This window comes from Branchiostoma belcheri, unplaced genomic scaffold (assembly GCF_001625305.1).
Source record: "Branchiostoma belcheri isolate BF01 breed outbred unplaced genomic scaffold, Haploidv18h27 scaffold171, whole genome shotgun sequence".
Classification (NCBI taxonomy): Eukaryota; Metazoa; Chordata; class Leptocardii; order Amphioxiformes; family Branchiostomatidae; genus Branchiostoma; species Branchiostoma belcheri.
The window spans coordinates 104,081-122,821 of NW_017803169.1; the positions used below are offsets into that span (position 1 = coordinate 104,081).

The 18,741-nt window shown below is 41.1% G+C and overlaps 1 protein-coding gene across 1 annotated transcript in view; it reads right to left on the reverse strand.

Annotated features, from left to right (window-relative positions):
• The window catches only part of LOC109466897 (probable ATP-dependent RNA helicase DDX58), a 19,869-nt gene extending 1,295 nt beyond the window's left edge, over window positions 1–18,574 (reverse strand). The window contains exons 1-17 of the mRNA XM_019764763.1: window positions 18,521–18,574; window positions 12,942–13,384; window positions 12,120–12,575; window positions 11,679–11,801; window positions 11,006–11,152; window positions 10,475–10,684; window positions 9,802–9,904; window positions 9,072–9,330; window positions 8,181–8,343; window positions 7,712–7,804; window positions 7,323–7,477; window positions 6,694–6,829; window positions 5,793–6,032; window positions 4,969–5,136; window positions 2,619–2,692; window positions 2,061–2,224; window positions 684–878 (exon numbers count right to left, since the gene is read on the reverse strand). Of these exons, the coding sequence (XP_019620322.1) occupies window positions 684–878; window positions 2,061–2,224; window positions 2,619–2,692; window positions 4,969–5,136; window positions 5,793–6,032; window positions 6,694–6,829; window positions 7,323–7,477; window positions 7,712–7,804; window positions 8,181–8,343; window positions 9,072–9,330; window positions 9,802–9,904; window positions 10,475–10,684; window positions 11,006–11,152; window positions 11,679–11,801; window positions 12,120–12,575; window positions 12,942–13,227 (2,972 nt within the window). The 5' untranslated portion in view covers window positions 13,228–13,384; window positions 18,521–18,574. The remainder of the gene's footprint in view (window positions 1–683; window positions 879–2,060; window positions 2,225–2,618; window positions 2,693–4,968; window positions 5,137–5,792; window positions 6,033–6,693; window positions 6,830–7,322; window positions 7,478–7,711; window positions 7,805–8,180; window positions 8,344–9,071; window positions 9,331–9,801; window positions 9,905–10,474; window positions 10,685–11,005; window positions 11,153–11,678; window positions 11,802–12,119; window positions 12,576–12,941; window positions 13,385–18,520) is intronic.
• Between the last annotated feature and the right edge of the window lie 167 nt (window positions 18,575–18,741).

Consider the following 18,741-nt stretch of genomic DNA (forward strand, 5'->3'; position numbering starts at 1 on the left):
GGGCGTGCACGTGTGCGTGCATGCGTGTATGTGTGTGTGTGTATGTATGTGTGTGTGTGTGTGTGTGTGTGTGTGTGTGTGAGTGTGTGTGTGTGTGTTGTGTGTGTATGTGTGTGTGTGTGTGTGTGTGTGTGTGTGTGTGTGTGTGTGTGTGTGTGTGTGTTTGTGTGTGTATGTCACAGTGTGTGTGTCTATGTGTGCCTCTGTGTGTGTGTTTGTGTGTGTGTGTTTGTGCGTGTGTGTGTTTGTTTGTGCGTGTGTGTGTGTGTGCGTGTGTGTGCATGTGTGTGTGTATGTGTGTGCGTGTGTGCGTGTGTGTGTGCATGCGTGTGTGTGTGTACGTGCGTGTGTGTGTGTGTGCGTGTGTGTGTGCGCGCGCGTGTGTGTATGTGTGTGTGTGTGTGTGTGTGTGTGTGTGAAGGGTGTCCGTGAGCGTATGTGTGTGTATGTGTGTGTGTATGTATGTGTGTGTGTGTGTGTGTGTGTGTTTGTGTGTCGTCTGTCTTATGTAGAGTGTGATATGGAACAATGTATGGCAACAAAGTGTCTCGCTGAGACTTTTGATTGAAACATAATAACGGCTGGCGCGTATTTCTAAAGCCAAAAAATAAAACAAACAATAACACAAATTTAATACTTTTAATTTAATAAATGTCAAATAAAGACTGATGAATGGTTCTTACTTGCACCATACTTTTCCGTTCCTTTCCCAGTCGTCAATCTTCTTTGGTTGGTGAGGTGTGATGATGATCCGTTTGAGGAATGCCTTGTCCACCACCACGTGATGATTCTCCTCGATCTTGCGGAAGTCGCTGTCATTGCAGGCGAACCCCTTGCACTTCACACAGAGCAGCTTCATCCCCTGTCCACTGACTTTCCTGTGGCACAAAATAAATTTTGTTTGTTTGTTTGTTTGTTTGTTTATTTAGGAATCTCCCATTAGTGATTAAATGTACATCACTATTCTTCCTGGAGTCCTATACAACATAAAAAACTTTTATTTACATTTACGTTCTATTGCTATCATTGACATTATGCTACAGAAAAACTTATCAACATAGTAAATTTTAAGCATCAATTATTACAGCAATTATTACAGCAATATTACACTATACAGCCATCAATCATAATATTACACAATACAATTAGCAAAAAAAACTATTTTGTAATAGATGTCTGAGAGGTCAGAGGTCATGAAATTGTGCAGAATATATTCACACTGCTCACTCACGGTGAGCTAAAAAAAGGTATAACATTGGGACGACACAATCAAAGGAGGCAGGATGTATCTTAGTTGTCAGAAGTCGTGTAACCTTCTGATACGTCCTGGACATGTACAAAAGTGCGCACAGTCTGCGCAGAGAAGATATTTTAATAGCTTGTTAGCCGATGAGACTTTCAAACATTCCTATCCGAGATTCACAATGATAGCAAAGCTGTGAATGCTAATAACAAACTACGCCTATACAGATTATTAAAACTTTCCTATAACGAAGAAAAGTATCTCAACTTAGCGAACATACGTCACAGGTCCTCCATTACAAAACTAAGAATCAGTTGTCACAAATTACGGATCGAATCAGGAAGACATAACCGCACTCCTCTAGAGCAAAGAACCTGTCAATTCTGTAGTTTAGGCCAAATAGAAGACGAAATACATTTCACAATAGATTGCCCCTTGTATAGTAGAGATAGACTCATTTTTTAGCCATGTATTAAGTATATTTCCCCACTTAAGTTATTTGACTAGTAAAGAGAAATGTGTATTCCTTTTAACTTTTGATAAACCTACTCTAAGTTATCTCACAGCCGCATATATCCATACAATCACTACCAAGCGAGATGAAGCCGAAAAGAATAGAAATTAGACATTTATTTACACTCTTATATGTTCATATATTTGTAATGTATATACTTATACTCAATGTTCTGTACCCATGCGACTCTGTATATTTGAACATGAAGTTTTTTTATTTACCAAATTGCAGCCGTTTTGGCTGATTAATTTTGAAGAATCTAAGATGCTTGTATAATACTATACGATGCATGCTAGAACCTACTTGGCTTTCCCCTCCGGCTTCATCATCAGTGCCATATCTCTGTCCATCTTGGACTTCAACTGCAGACGTCGGACCTCCTTCATGAAGTCGTCGTGCTTTTCCCTCTGCATGTCATAAACATGGAGCATAGCCTTCTCCATCAAATTCTCCCGAATAGTGTTCAACTGGAATTGAAATATATTGAAAGTTATTTGAAACATTTCGTTACACAGTTCGTACGGTTCATGAGCGAATACCTCATCCTTGTGAAGTATCAAATATTTTCAATTTGTGTCCCAAAAATAATGAAAATGAGAAATGAAAGTCTTATGACGTAACTTTCGTATCTGCAATAGCAGCGTTTCTTTATTTCTTTGCCAACGAAGCTTTTAGAAACAATGGAAACAATTTCTATTTAAGCCAACTGAGGTGACTGCTCAAGAACCGATCTATAGGCATACATGTACCTTTAATCTTGCGTAAGGGTTAGTTTTTCTACTCGATTGAAGGAACAGGACCTTTACGCATACTTCAAGGTATGCCTTAAGATGGAATTTTCAGCAGTGATAGCCATTGTACCTTTTCTTTCTCGATATTTCCACCTTCTCTTCCTGCGATAAGCACAGACTTGCTGCCTTCAGCACGACCACGCCCTGTCCAGAAGGAAATAAGAATTATCATCTATAGCCAGATGACGATGAGCAAACAGACATGTTATACTGGTTACATGTTAATGTCTAATGCAGTTTAATCCCGAAAAATGCTACATTATGCACATAACAAACAAATTAAACGAACACCACATGCAACTAGCTACCAGTTTTGTGGTCAGGCTTTAGCAACCACAAAAACCCATCCGTATCTGGGCGTCACGCTGACAAGCGGTCTGAAGTGGGGTGCACATGTTAATAATATCACAACTAAGGTGAAACAGACATTGGGAGTGATTAAACGTAATCTGTGGGCATGTCCAACTAGAGTAAAATCACTTGCATACACGTCACTTGTAAGACCGAACCTAGAATATGCCGCGACAGTATGGGATCCATATACAAAGAAAGACAAAGACAAATTGGAAAGGGTACAGAATCAAGCTGCAAGATTCTGTATGAACAAGTATGAAAGAGGTGCTAGTGTCACGGAAATGAAAAGAAACCTACAGTGGGCCTCACTGGAAGACAGAAGAAAGATGTCCAGACTATGCATGATGTACAAAATGACTAATAAACTGGTGGATGTCCCAAGTACTTAGTACCTCAAGCAACTGGATATGATTTTGGAAAAAAATCATATCCAGTTGCTTGAGTAACTACTTTTTGGCATATCGTATTACCTGGATGTCTAACCTTCATCAACGTACCGATACAAAAATTTAAATCCATTACCAACGCGACCAATCACCAACGACCTTTCAGTTCGGATGACGTCAGATCGAAAAAGGTTGGAGAACGTTCAAACGGACTTTGTCAAAAGGCATCTTTTAAAAGTGTGCCTGTCATATTTTGCAGAGAGATCACGTCATAATGGATGTGCAATTTCATCTCCAAGCAGAAGACTTTGACGCAATACTGTATTGTCTTCAAGTGGGATGCCCTGAGAGGCACTAGTGGAAGGGCTGGAAGCACCTAACGCGGACGCAGATATACTTTTTGCTTGTTGGAAGAAGCGTGGATGGCAAAAATGCGTATCATAATAATGGTACACGGCGGTCTGTCACTACGGCATTCTTTCCCATTGCTATGCGCGTTCGAAAAGGTATCGGGTTACAAGACGCAATTTTGGCCTGTTTTGGACTACCCGTAAAATATTTGAAAATAAACAAATAATATTTAGGGGTAAATTTCGTCAAATTAAAATGAAATTATCGTCTTAACATCCTTTGAATGTTAGCTTTTTATATTAAATCACTGATTTTTAAAAATTTCGCTCAGAAAGACGATTATTTTCGGGTTTCCGAGCACAAGTCATGTCACGTTTTTAGGCAAACATCGTTCAAACCTGGCTACGTATATTACCCCAGATCCCCGATTTTTATATTTTTCGCAGACTAGGAATAAGATCAAAAATCGTGTTTTAGGGATTTTTTAATTTCTGATTTTAAGTCTAGTTTTTGTCGACATATTGGTGAAAAAAAAGGCATTTTTTGACATTTTTCTCACTAAATTACCCATAATTCAAAATTGAGGCCATTTTTCAAAAATCCCTAAAACACGATTTTCGGGACAACCGTTACAGTCATTTTGTGCCGTAAATGGTGTATGTTTGACTCTCCATGTTTCCAGGTTTGCTCGAGTTTTGCAGACATGTCATATCGCCAGAAAGTCTGCCTTGTGTTATTCATACAGGCGTAAAGAATCATTTAAGTATTCAAGGTCACCCAAGGATACGACAGTACCTTCGCTACATGTTACATACCCACCAAAAATTATAGCGGACATGTACTGTCCTGAAAACTGTTCTTATCTATAGAAAAGTGTTGTTTTTTATCTATTGCGAGGCACTCAGGCAGAAGGGCTTGTTTTGCCGCTTTATTGTAAATGACCGCAGGTGACCCCGAAATGGAACGCGGGTTCGATTCGAATTGCCCAGATCGAACACGATCGAACACAGTTCGGGTTCTATGAAATGTGGGAACTTTGCAGCCCAGATTTGACCACCGTGGTAATAGTTTGCCTGTTCCTAGGTCTATACGTCATAAGGCTTGGTCATTGAACATGTGATTGAACCACCGAATGACATATAACCCCTTAATTATGACCATCTGTTATCTTTTGTTTAAAGTGCAGGAATGATAAGTGCGAATGGTATATCTTATCAGCCTTCAAGTGTTAACAGGTTTTACTACTAACTTGTTTGGCACCTTTTCCCGACGTTTTTACATGTTGATGTCAGAAAGAATTTTAATTTACATGTAGTAACCTTGACTTACCTCTGGTCTGCACCTTCCCTATCTCGTTTCCGACATAGTCATAGCGGAACACGAAGTTGCAGTTGGCGATGTCTATGCCTTCCTCTGCCACGGAGGTTGAGATGACGATCTTGTGACCTCCAGTGACAAACAGCTCCAGCAGCTCAACCTGCTGATTTTGGGTCATGCCTGCAGTCAACAGGTATAATGTGCTAAAGGAGGCAAAACACTAGCCTGGTTACCAAACCTTTTATAGCTCCCGAGTCCTACATCCTGTCCGCAAATAGAGGATGTAGGACTATTTGCGGAGAGGATGTATGACTCGGGAGCTATAATAGGTTTGATAACCAGGCTAGCAAAACACAGCTTGTGACTGTAGCTGCGCCAGTCACGCGCCCAACACCGAACGGATAAACTTCACAAACATATTCATACGACCTAAAAGCCAACCTATACTACTCTCCAAGCAGAGGTTGATGGTGGAAGATTTATATATGGTCCGTTTTTTAGAAGCTTTGCAACCTTAGGAAGTCATCGAAGCATTCTGCTGACAGATTCCTGATGGTATGAAAACATGTTTAACAAACAGCACGCCATATAATGATGATGAGGCCATATATGGGTTATATGAGCTTAATATACCGTAAGGGGAGTCCTTTTTATAGCTTCTTGCAATCAAAATTCACGACAGATAGCTTTACCTTCTGTTAGACTGTTAAAAGCACATTTCTGAATGGAAAAAAGTTACCGTGGAATCTCATTGACATATGTACAAAATCATGATCATGTGAAAAGACACAATTTACGAGCTATGAAAAGGAATACTGTAATCAAAGTTTTGTCACCCTCGGTGCTCTCTCTCGCTCCAGCACCGACGAGCCTTCCCGGGTTGAGCTCGCGGAGGGCCTCGTCCTCCTGCATCCACGTGAGCAGGGCGATGGTGAGAGCACGGGTCTTACAGAACAGCAGGCAGCGGGAGTCAGGCTTCTCTGCGTACGCCTGGAGGATCATGTACTTCAGCTGGTCCAGCTTCGGGTTGGAGTACTTTGAATCTGCAGCATATTCCTGTAGCTCACCTCTTGTCTCTGCCAACAGTGATACAAGTACAAGTCAAATTATGAATTAATGGTATTTACCTTCGAATAAGCATAACACATATTTACAAATCGTTGTATTTTGTATGTGACTTTTTCTGTAATTCCCGGTACAGATGGCCAGTTGATCGACGGCAAGCATGCTGGTTTTCATTTATTGTGCCATGTTTCCCATTAGGCCACAGCAAGTAGTTTTTATGGATGACATCAGCGCTCGCATTAATTTTCGCCTGATTTTGAAAAAAAAGAAAACATTTTGTTGCCTTCTGACAGTGGTGAATATGCCGAAAATGGGCAAAACTGTCTGTAGCAATGCCGGAAGGTGTATGGCAGATAATTATGAAGAGGAGACAAGAAAAGGATCTGATTTAATGTTTTGTTTCTTACTTTAATGCAGTGATGTGTGATGCTGGCTGTGTATATGTGATGTTCCCACTGAATCAAAACCATTTGTACGATGATTGAGTCAAAATTTTAAAATGTAGGAAACTTGTTTTTTCGGCCTGTCTTATTTTTTTTCGCCCGCTCGCATTAGATTTGGAGTCTGCGAAGGATGTCATCCATAAAATTTACTTGCTGTGGCCTTAGAATATATGCGCAGTAGAATTCATAGACTGATTCATCTAAACAAACCATGGAGGGCCCAGCATACCTGTGAAGTGCTTCACCAGATCTTTATCAGTGCTGTCAAACCCTTCCTTTGGCAGACAAGTCACGAACCTATCCAGGTACTGCAGGGCGTCCTTGGTCCGCGCGTCGGCGTTGATGGCAAGAGCATCCTTGTATTTCTGCAGTGGACATAGCATGTCGTATATTCTAAACGTCTCTGTACAATATATTTGGGCCCTTTGAGGAGTGAAGTGAAATCTTATGTAGTGTAGCCTCCTTCGCAGTCTTGTTGGGCGTCTGCGTTATTTTTTCTCTGAGAGACGCGAGTAATATGCGGCCGCGAGGGACGATTTGCTGCCGAGGGAGTTTTTGCCACGGAGAGGTTTCGCGAAACGCCGACGCCCAACAAGACTGCGAAGGAGGCTAATGTAGTGTACATGTACTTCAAAATTGTCCCATACTTGTGACTGTATTTTAGGTACTAAATAACCCATCCTGGGGACTTTTTGGGTGTTCTAAAAGTACATGATAGATGAGTGATATTCTCTGAATGATAGTCTCTGATGATTCTCTGATTGACTGCCACGTCACAACTTTTCATATTTGTTGGTTGAACACGCCGACTTCCATGACATAGTGAAACCTAGGAGGTTAGAGAAGGATGAAACTTACTCTGAGGTGGTTTGTAGCGGCGTGAATGACTCGGCTAGTAGGATCATCCTTCAGTGTTGCACCATTCCTTGCTAAGGTCACCACCCACTGTTCATAAGACTGACTTTCTCTTTGCCGTGGTGGTTTCAGATCTTCTGGCGTCAGATGCTTTGATGCTGTGAAAAAGATGAGCACGGGACCATGTAGCATACACTTTTACTACACGTATCCAATACTTCTTTTCTATGTACATAAATATGGCTTCTCGTTTTAAATACATGTTGACATTAACACGCCGCAGTGCCATTTCAAAAATACGAATTGAAAGAAGAGAACAAAATAAGTTACCACGCAGTCATATATAGCAATGGCAGTAAAAAAGCAAGCCATCATAATATCCTATACCTCACCTTTTATAGCCAGGGTTTTTTCAATGTCCGCCATGATTTTGTTAATCACATTTGCAAATGGATCTTCGCTCCGTCCATTTACAGCCTTCACTTCTGAAATACAAGAAGTGACATTGGAATAAGGTCTACACTGTAGTAGTGTTAACTGCAGATTCTGAGGAGTAAATTATTGTACTCTGTACGTATCCTGGTCCATTGTTGGTGTTTTTTGACAAATACTGTACATTATCTTGGACATGCTTTCCTGACACGCTGAAATATTTGTGATGATGGTAAGGGATCAAATTTCGTATTGCTATATTCATCGTTAATGTTTACATGAAAGACTACTTGTACGAGTACATGTCTTGATACGCCTTAGTGGGTTACGGCTATCTAATATATAAAAGAACATTTTGCACTGTTTGAGTAAAAGCTATCTCTCAGATCGATAGTGCAATGATACACAGAATATGAGAGGCAAGTTTACCTTCGTCTGGTTTCTGGTTATATTCCAGTAGTTCATCTTTGTGCTCTACTACCTGGGAGATCCACTCTGCGTCCAGGTTGGCGCACGCCTTCAGGATATGTTCCACGGTGTCCTCCAGACTCTTCGCCTTCCCCGTACCCAAAGACGCGGTCAGGCCGATGATCTATAAGCAACATACATGTAGTGCAAATCCCCATTAAAGGTAGCCTGGTGTCCAGTCTCTTGTTGTGGTTGGGGCCGGGCTCTCTTCAGCAGCCCGGTGGGAGTATCATACCAGAGTTTTTGAGTTTTGTACGCCAGGACTTTGATTTTGCAAAACGGTCAGTAAAGATCTCAGCTGAAGCCCCGAAGTAAACACACCCAACCACAATAGACTGGACACCTGGCAACATGAAATGAATATTATTGGTTGATAAAAGTGTTTTTATTGGTTGATAAAAGTGTGAGTAATGCCATTTTTCTATTTTGATCGAAATGTTAAGCTTACGTCGTGTCATGTCAGGTGATGTAAAGGATACTATGTTATACTTTTCCATTGCGACATTGCAAGATGCATATTTTTGTTCTGCTTTTATTAGATTACAGAATGGTAAAATGCAGATAGTGAAGGTTAGACACCCAGGTAATAAGATACGTCAAAAACAGTTACTCAATTAAGCAACTAGATATGATTTTGGGAACAGTCAGACTTTTCAGGTCAGTGACACTAAAAAGTTGTCAGAAAAACAGTGTGAAGTTGTTTCACGCAGACAATGCAGTGCAGGGAGCAGGGACTTGATGCACCACTACGTATACCTCAAGCCTGTATATGACTGTCTCTTGTAATAAAACTGTTGTAAAATATCATGTTCAAGGGGGTGAAACATGCCATCTCTGATAGGGATGTCTTACCTGTGGCAGCCTGGTGCCGCTCTTCTCCTCCCACTTCTGCTTGATGTACCTGGTCATGATGGCGTTGTACGGGTCGTTCTTCTGGCAGTGGTGACACTCGTCAAAGATGAGCATGGAGAAGGTGTCCAGCGTGATGAGTCCGTCCCTCAGGGCGTTCTCCAACACCTGCGCCGTCAGGATGATCACGTCATGTTCGATCAGAGTCTCTCCGATCGGGATGTCAGCGGCAGTCTCGCCACTGAGGGGCAGAATGTTGTACCTAAACAAAGCAAAACAGATACTAATTAATAGGTCAAATATGGGCCTCCTGGTGGCTGACCTTGGTACTTCAGTTGAACTTTCGGTTTTGTATCTTTTTGCAACGCAGGGAAAACAGATGTGCGGGGTGGAGACAACGTCATTGATTAGTTGTTTAACTGATTGATTGATTGATTAATTCATTGGTTGGTTGGTTGATTGATTCAAACCTTTGTTACTTCATCAAAGACTCAAATTGGCCTGCTGGCGCATGGTCACTATTCATTAGGAAAATCATTAGCTAAGAGGTCAGGGTCAGTCAAAATTTAACAAGAATCAATATACAGGTTATATGCTTAAAGTTGTATCAAGACTATACACACATAGTCATGCAAAGTCTATATACATATATCCTAAAACATTCCAGTTTAAAAAGATACAAAAGAAAACAATCGGTGTATAGCCCGTGTCCGATCGCATCAGTGGTACTCACTTGCGGCTCAGATACTCCACGAACGCGCTGTACTGCTGCTTAACCAGAGGTACTTTGTTCACCAAGAACACCACTCGCCGTTGTACGTTTACGCCTGCACCCCCTTTGGGAATAAAAAATGGGAAGCAATCAGGTTAAATGGGTTTTCCACAAAGACTGAGATATACAGAAGTTGTGGTACATGCACATGTGTCCAACTGTAAACTAGGACAAAAGATAAAAAGGAAGTTCTGCTGCAGTACCAAGGTCAGCCACCAGGTGGCCCAATATATGTGACCTTGACCTTTGCCTACCCAACACCTACCCACATACCAAATATCATTACAATCCACCCAAAGGTTACAAAGTTATGCTGACTACAAATATGCGGAAACACAAACACACACACACACACACACATACACACACACACACACACACACACACACACACACACAGGCACACACGGGCACACACACACAGGGACAGACACGCCAAACACAATACCTCCATTTTTCATGGAGGTAATAATTGCATTGTGCAAAGTATAGAGTGAGAGCAAGGTATGGATTTGAAGCTAGCCCCAACGTAACCTACCCCTTCTGGAAGCCTGACTGTAGCCTACTGCTGTCTTTCTGGACATTTCTGCAACTACTACCTTCATGGGAAAAACTGAAATTTATGGACTAGTCACCTTTGACTGTAGAACCTTCTAGATGTTCCCGAGTGATTTTGATAGCGACGCGAGTCTTGCCACTCCCGGTAGGTGCACAGATGATGGTGTTCCGTCCCTCTAGTGCTGGTATTGCCAGCTCCATTTGGTAGCCGCGCAGCGGTATGTCCTTCAGTTGTTGAGGTTCAGGAGACGGGTTCGTGGCCTCTAGAGGCGTGATCTTTTCGCATCCTGCAGAAAAAAAAAAACGTATCAAGTTTACCTTTGCAATGATGAACTTGTCTGTCTGTACATATTATTATTGTTAAAAAGGTTTTGTATTTGTAATTGTTAGGTTTCAAGTGAAGTAAAAAAAAGTGAAATTTTGGAAGAGTGTTGGACTGGACAAGGTTCTAACTACGTGCTAAAACATGATGAAATTGCTATCGCCAAGCACGAAATTTAGATAATGAGCGTTCACATTTAGATGTATATGTGCAGGAAAATGAAGAAAATGTATGTACGGAAGAGTAGGGCACAATGTGCCGAGTTTTTTCGCTTTTTTCGCCTCACCTTCTTCCTCCTGCTTCTCAGTAACTTTTTCAATGCTGACTTGTTGTACGGCAGTTGTTAATGGTTGTCCTCCGTCTGACGCCTTCAGACGATTTGTGGTTGTCGCCGTGGGCGAGAGGACAGCTGTGTCGTCCCCTGAGTCTTCCGCTGTTATAACATTGACCGAATATTATATAAGAACTGTCATCTCATATTATACCAATACAGAATGGTATTAGTGTACAGAATGGTATTAGTCTTCTTTACCTTCGCCAAGAAGGCTATGTTTTCAGTATCGTTTGTCCGTCTGTCCGTTTGTCTGTTTGTCTAATTTATTCAAATTACGACCTCGTTTGCATAATTTATGAGGAAGTATCTTGAATAGCCTTTTTTGTTAAGATAAGGCTGCCATTGGGTGGAGAATATAATCAACTGATGTAATCATGCAAAAGAGGCTCTTATTTGCGAAATCAATGATTAAAATTGTATAATTCGTCAACCGGAAGGGTTAACACCATTTGGCGAAGGTATGAGATCGTGGAACTCTTGTTTGCAATGATACAAGTGTCTTGACTAGATTTCAGAGACTGGTAACATATAACTCGATAAACCTATGTGATATCCTGGTCTATTTTGTGTTTACAGTATATAATGGTGACCCATAGTTTGCTTTGTGCAATAAATTCTCTGTTACCTTTCAATGGTGATTCTTCGTCAGTAGAAAAATCACCGGGCCTTGGATGCTTTAACGTCTGTCCTGAAGGTCCTTCCAGCTTTCGTTTTCTCTGGTTTGTCAAATTCTGTGGCACATCTGACCCTGGAAAATCGGTTCAAAATGGGCAGATCATCACATGGGGAAATGGATACTCATATGTTTTCATATGTAAATGCCTATCAAGACTAAGGCATCATTATGTTGAATAATAATGCACATTTCGATAGTTGGTAATTAAAAAGAAGATATATTTATTTTCAAATCTTCATCTTCCTCGCAGCTTTTTCAACCGGTTTTTCTCGTAATCTTTGTATCTTTCGCTGCTTTATGAGTACCAAGTAGAGCTGCAAGCAGGAAGAAGGGAAAACATTGTCATTAAAAATTTACAATAAAGGGCATTGGTTTACATAGTCCACATACCTGGTGCTTTGGTTTTCATTAGCTTGGACACTATCTCCATCGCGACTTTCTTAACCTCCTCCCTGGCGTTACCCAGTGGCACCTTGTACCCTCGGAGTGACTTTAACGTCGGGCAATATTTACCGACCAGACCGTTAAACTCCTGGAAGTCATCCTGGTTGTCGTCCAGCCAGACGGGGAAGAGCTGCTTGTTGTGCCTGAGGGCTGTCTCCAGCTCCAGTTTGGGCCAGTACTTGTGGTTTAGCGAGTTTTGACTCAACACCGTCACCACGAGCTCCAGACTCTCACTGGCCATGGCGGCCATGATCCTGGCGCGGATGCTGTCACCAATTTCAATGGACAAGACGTCGTAGAAGATGTCTTGTTGAGACAGGCCTTCATCTTGAAGAGCCTGGACAAGTGGTTCCACAAACTGAGCCTTGTCTTCGCCTGCATGGATGATGAACACGCGCTCTCCTGTAAAAAAAGACATGAATGTTTTCTTTTAATCTAATTATAATAGTCAAGTTTATTGCGCAACAATTGCATTTGATACCTGTATGGCAAATAACACCAAATAACTATAAACTATCTCTACTAGTGTAGTAATCTAACTTCAATACATGTATATATGTTAATGTATAATATGGCACGTTTCATTCTGAGGTACTTGAGAGCATTCTGTCCTGCCTCTGTAGCCATCGGGTCAACCTCATCTTTAGTGAGCGATCAAATGGAATTTAGTTGTTGCCACCTTGGTTTTGATAATAAATAAACAGAGATGTCAAAAGTGAATACTGAAGATATTTTACACAGATAAACACAAGATAAACCTGTTCTTACCTTTCTTTGTACCGTCGCCCTTGAGTAACTCGGCGAGCCGTTTGTGTCGACTGTTCTCTAGCGCCGTGCAAAAGGAGTGGAAAGAGTTGCCCTCCTTATCCGCAAGAATCGTCAGGAGTTTCCGGACTTGTGCCTTGACTTCTTCCCTGTCTTTGATCTCCTTCTCTTCCTCGTCTTCTATGACACCTTCAGACACCAGATGGTCCAGGACCGAATCCACGTCTTTGATGTTGTTTACCAGCTCTGCACGATGCTTCCTTAGAAGATTTTTATGACTTGCATCCATAGTTTTATTTAGATAAATCCTTTCTTGACAGGAAACCTAACTTGAAGTCAGTTTATGACCTTTCAAGAATTACATCTGGTTCTGTTGCTTAATTTGTCTTGCTTGTTCTCGACCAGATGTCAGCCAACTGGAAATCCGTTTATGTTCGCCCTGTTAACTGTAAAAACAAAATGAATCAATATTGTACATAAGAATTTACATGACTGTCCTAGCAAACAAGAGTACATATGTGCTATGCCCATAACCAACATCGTTTATTTGTGAAAAGTGTGCACTTCTTCTTTATTGGAGATTTCTAATTTATCTAATGGTGATGACGTTAATTATCTGTCATTAGTAAAAACGGTCGATTGTGAAGCAAACTATTATATTGTCCTAAGGTCACAGCAAGTAATTCTTATGGATGGCATCTGCGCGCGCATTGATTTTCGCCTGATTTAAAAAAAACTAGAATTCAGAGAGCTAATACCTCCATTAAAATATGATCTTGATATGTAAATGCAAATTTCTTCTTTAATTGTGCAAATGACCTCTGCATTAACATGATATATGCATCGTGATGTATGTTAACTTTTTATTAACTTACAGATGTCCCAAGTATGACATTGTCATCATTCACCATTACGAAATCATAGAATTTTCGCATTAATTATGCAAATTAGGTCATCATTTGCATAATTAGTATCTGTTGAAGTTCCGCCTGCCACAGGTTGCATACATTACATGTATGTAAGTAGTATAATGTAAAACACTGTAATTATAGAATTTCCTCATTAATTATGCAAATAAAGTCCTCATTTGCATAACTTGCATTTAATTATGTACATCTCTCTCTCAGCTACCTGCACACCAAAAAAAATGAAAATATGTTGTTCCTGTCTGGACTTATTGGCTTTTAAACATTTCGCTAGAAAGTGCCCTGCAGTTCCAGAACAAGGCGCTAGGGGGCCCAAACTCATATGACTTTTTCCCAAGCACGAGAGCTACCTTCCATCAACATTTCACGACCCTAGCATGTCCAGATCGTGAGATATCAAAACCGGAAGTGGCGCTGCAGTACCAAGGGAAGCCACTAGGGGGACCAAAATCTAATCATTTCTAGTTTTCGTCACACCCTACCAACACACCAAGTATGAAACCAATCCATCCAGGCGTTCTTGAGTTATTTTGTTGACCAACAGACAGACAGACAGACAGACGGACAGACGGACAGATAAACGCAACTGAAAATATAACCTCCATGACACATTTCATGGAGGTAACAACAAGAAATTCTGTTGCCCTTTGACAGTGGTCAACTTTCAAATAGGGCAAAGTTGCCATGCCGGAATGTGAATGGCAGATGTATATGAAGGCAGAATACAAAACAAAAGCTCTGATTTAATGTGTTGTCTTTTTACTTTGATCCAGCGATGTATTTGTTCCTTTTATATGTGATGGTGGCTGGATATATGTGATGTTCCCACTGAATCAAAACCATGTGCACAATGATTGAAAACTTTCATTTTTAAAAGTTGTTTCAGTGAGAAATGGATGTTGTAATAGCTGACAGTGAACTTATAGGCACATAAAGTATGACAACATACCCATTAATGCACCACCAGTGCCACATGAAAAAAACAACATGAAATTCTACACAATGCACGTTACATACTGATTTTACTATGCCATATTTATGGTGACAGTCCAGTTCAAGTCCGTTCCTAACACATATATGTAGGAGGAGTCAACTTTACAGAAATCCTCCAGCTACATTTTGTTTCCTTAGTCACCCATGTACCAAATGTACAGTCTTGATTTACTTCTTAAACTGTGCAAAATGTCTTGAACTTTCTGAATCTGACCTTGTACACATGAACCTTTTCCCCATCCTTGTTTAACAGAAGCTTTTTCATGACAAGTTAGTAATGACTTCACATAAGTCAGTCAAATTTCTGTAATAAATAACAAAAGAATTATTTTGTAACCAAATCTATTACAACTACTCAGTCTCTAATGATTGATTGATTGATTGCTTTGTGTTTGATTCATAATGCTTACTCATGGGTTGTATCTTCACTTGGGCCAAACTCCTGTCTGTATTGATAGTATGCACACTGCAGTGCCCATGGATCCAAGCATACAGATTGAAAACCTGGGTGCATAGTGATGCACCTAGGGGCTGGATGGACTCCCTCGTGCCTTTTTGCATCTATGGGGCTCATTTCGTGGCAACAGACACACTCTGCTGCAGATGGCATTATTCTGCAGTTACCACATGAACACCTGAAACACCACATTTTAGAACAGATGTGTGTATTTATACTATTTCCCCTTTCATCACTAGTAGCTCGAATTTCACCACAGGAAAATGTAGATGTAGTATCTAACGAAAAAATTTATTAACAATACACAACACATTATTCTCTACGCATGAACATTCAGCACATGAACATTTCAATGCTCTGGGACGGCAACCGCCAACGAGAATTATGCCCATGTCAAGTTTATAAAGGTTTGTCCATAGAACTCCAAACAATGCTGGTGTAGGGGTGGGTAGAAATCGATTTGCTGACAAGTTATTACAAAATATGGAGCAGACAAGGGCCCTACATCAATTATTTAAGGGTATAGATTATTTCAATCCCCCGTAAATCCATCAATTCTGTACAGACAGCGAAACACTGCGAACGTAAGTCAACAAACAAAACATGGCGTGGGAGGGCGGGCGCGCTAGCGTATGTACACACCAGTTCAAATTGGCCTTACGCCCCTCATTGTCGACATCTTCCGACTCCTCGGACCCTAAATCGCTTTCGTCTGGTTCAGGCTCAAATTCGTACGGTAAAAATGGCTGGCGCGGTGGCGATTGCGGCGGCGATGGATCGCCCTCCGCGCGCTCGTCGCCTGAATGAAATTCTGACTCGGCTATTTTGGCTCCACTTCGAGGGCGTGCCCCGTGTGACGTCACATGACGTCATCCACGAAATTAGCCGGCCTCAAGAAAACACAACTCTCTTGGCGCGCTGTCAGGGGGGGGGGGGGATGATACTATCCTGGTGCGCTGTGTTAAAAATGGCCGCAAGATGGGCGCCGCGCGGGGTATGTTTAATGAGTACCACCGATAGTCTAACAAATAATGCAAGAAGAAAAACACTGCTATCCCCCGTGGCACTGGGGCTTTAACAATGTTAATGGTGTCAAAATTTGAAAATGTACAACATGTAGGAATCTTGTTTTTTTGGCCCGCCTTGTATTTTTTTCGCGCTATCGCATAATATTTGGAGTCTGCGGAGGAAGTCATCCATAAAAATTGTGGTGGCCTAATAGTTAGATTAGTAAGTAAGCACTGGGGCTTCTGAAGGGCTAAGGGTTAACTTTAAATACCCAAATGAAATGGTATGAAATTCCAGGAACTTACCATTGTTGAATTGGAACATTTCCTCCTTAAGTATGCAAATTAAGTCCTGACAGCTTTCTTTACATAATCAATATATGCCTTGTTTCTCTCTCGTTCTCAATTACATATGCCAAAAGCTTAAATAATCCTTTCATGTCATACAGCTGATTTATATCCTTTCTCATAAATTATGCAAATTACATCCATACTTGCATCATTACCACATATTTATGTCAAACATCGCGTAAGCTACCTACATACCAAAAATCAGGACGACCCGCCTACCGGTTCTTGAGTTATCCTCTATTGTGTATAATTAAACAAACACAACTACAGTTCCATAGCAAGCTGCTAGGGGGACCAAACTCGAGTCGCTTCTTCCCCAAAACATGAGGTACCTATTATTCAAATTTCGTGACCATAATACGTCTAGGTCCTAAGATATCAAAACCAGAAGTTCAGCTGTAGTACCATAAGAAGCCGCTAGGGGATCCAAAATCTAATCATTTCGAGGTCTTATCAAGACTTACCTACTTAATAAATATCAAGTCAATCCCATTAAGCCTCCGTTCGTTATCGTGTTTACAGACACACACACACACAACCATCCCACACCCACACCCACACCCATACCCCCCCCACACACACACACATACTCACACACACACAGAGACACACACACACACACACACACACACATACAGACGCACACAGACACACACACACACACACACATGAACGCCTCTGAAAACATATAATAAGTCTGTGTCTCACAAAGACGTGCGGAATGCATTGTATAAGGTTCACTGACCAATTTAGCCAATACCTACTACAGAACAATGGCGACATGACGTAGTGGGGAAAAACCGGAAAAGGAACGACCTTAGGTAGTTTTTTTTGTCAGAACTTGAGTTTTGATACACTGCATCCGCAAGTAAATTTAAAAAACCTTGTTTATCAGTTAACTCGTCATTTATTTATTTATTTCATCATAAGACCGCTGGGTAGCCCCATTTAGCTTACATTAGCTGTTTTCCAAGGGGGCCCAGCAAACTTACACAAGACATTGTTACAGTAAGACAAGAGTGGACAAAATACAGTAATCATAAAAGTTTGATGCGTCAAAACAGAGTCATAGTCCTATACTCAAACTCCTAGCCGTCCAAAGGTCGAAAAAAACGAAAATCAGGAATGGAGGTCAGAGGTCAGGTTTCATATGAAACTGAGATAGTGTAGGTACATGTCTTAGGTCTGCTGGAAGTGTATTGAAGTGTGTCGTGCCTCGGAGAGCAAATGTGCTATGACCAGCTGTAGTTGTGTAGTTAGATTTGTGCAGTAGTGAAGTTTGTCTGGTGTTGTAGTTATGTAACCGGTGATTATGTACAAATGTGGCATCCAAGTATGTTGGGACAAGCCCGTTGATACATTTAAAAACCATGACACAAATGCCCGTTGGGTCAGGTATTTCCAGTTTAGTCTGGTGTGCAGTTCCTGGACACTGGATCTTTGTTGCATCCGTAGGACGTGAGAACATCGTTTGTTGATATAAATTCTCTATATTTTGTATATTACCAAATAGCATAGCATTGTTTTGTAAACATGTAAGTGTTGTAATTATTAGTAACACGGTGAAGTTAACATTGCTTTGTAAACGCAAGTGATACCCTTTTGTTGCAACAGCGACAGTTCAAGCCGATTTACCAATTCTCAAATCATCAAAATCGTCGAAAATATGATCACAGTCTGTAAGACAAATCATGTCGAAATACGAACTGTCTTTGGTCTCAGGTATGAGCCCAGGAACATCTAACATCAACCTTCAGAGGGCGTGCGAGCAAATTTCTAAACCCAAGAAACTCTTACAATAGGCCCTTTGGAGTAATAGCCTGTAAATATCTCAAGTAAGAGACTTACCTCGAGAATTTCCGCTCACCTGGCGAATGTTTCGTCCTCATTTCCTGGTGGAAGCGATCTTGTACCCAGGGTAGTCTGTGCATGGGGGCACACAATGTCCAGGGTACGAGGCGGAAGCGCCGCCTGTCAACACAATAATGTAGTGCAGTAGCTCGTCCGGTCCAGAAAATAGCTTTCGGGTGGTTTTACTTTCAGAAGTGACACTAGTGTTAACGGGGGGG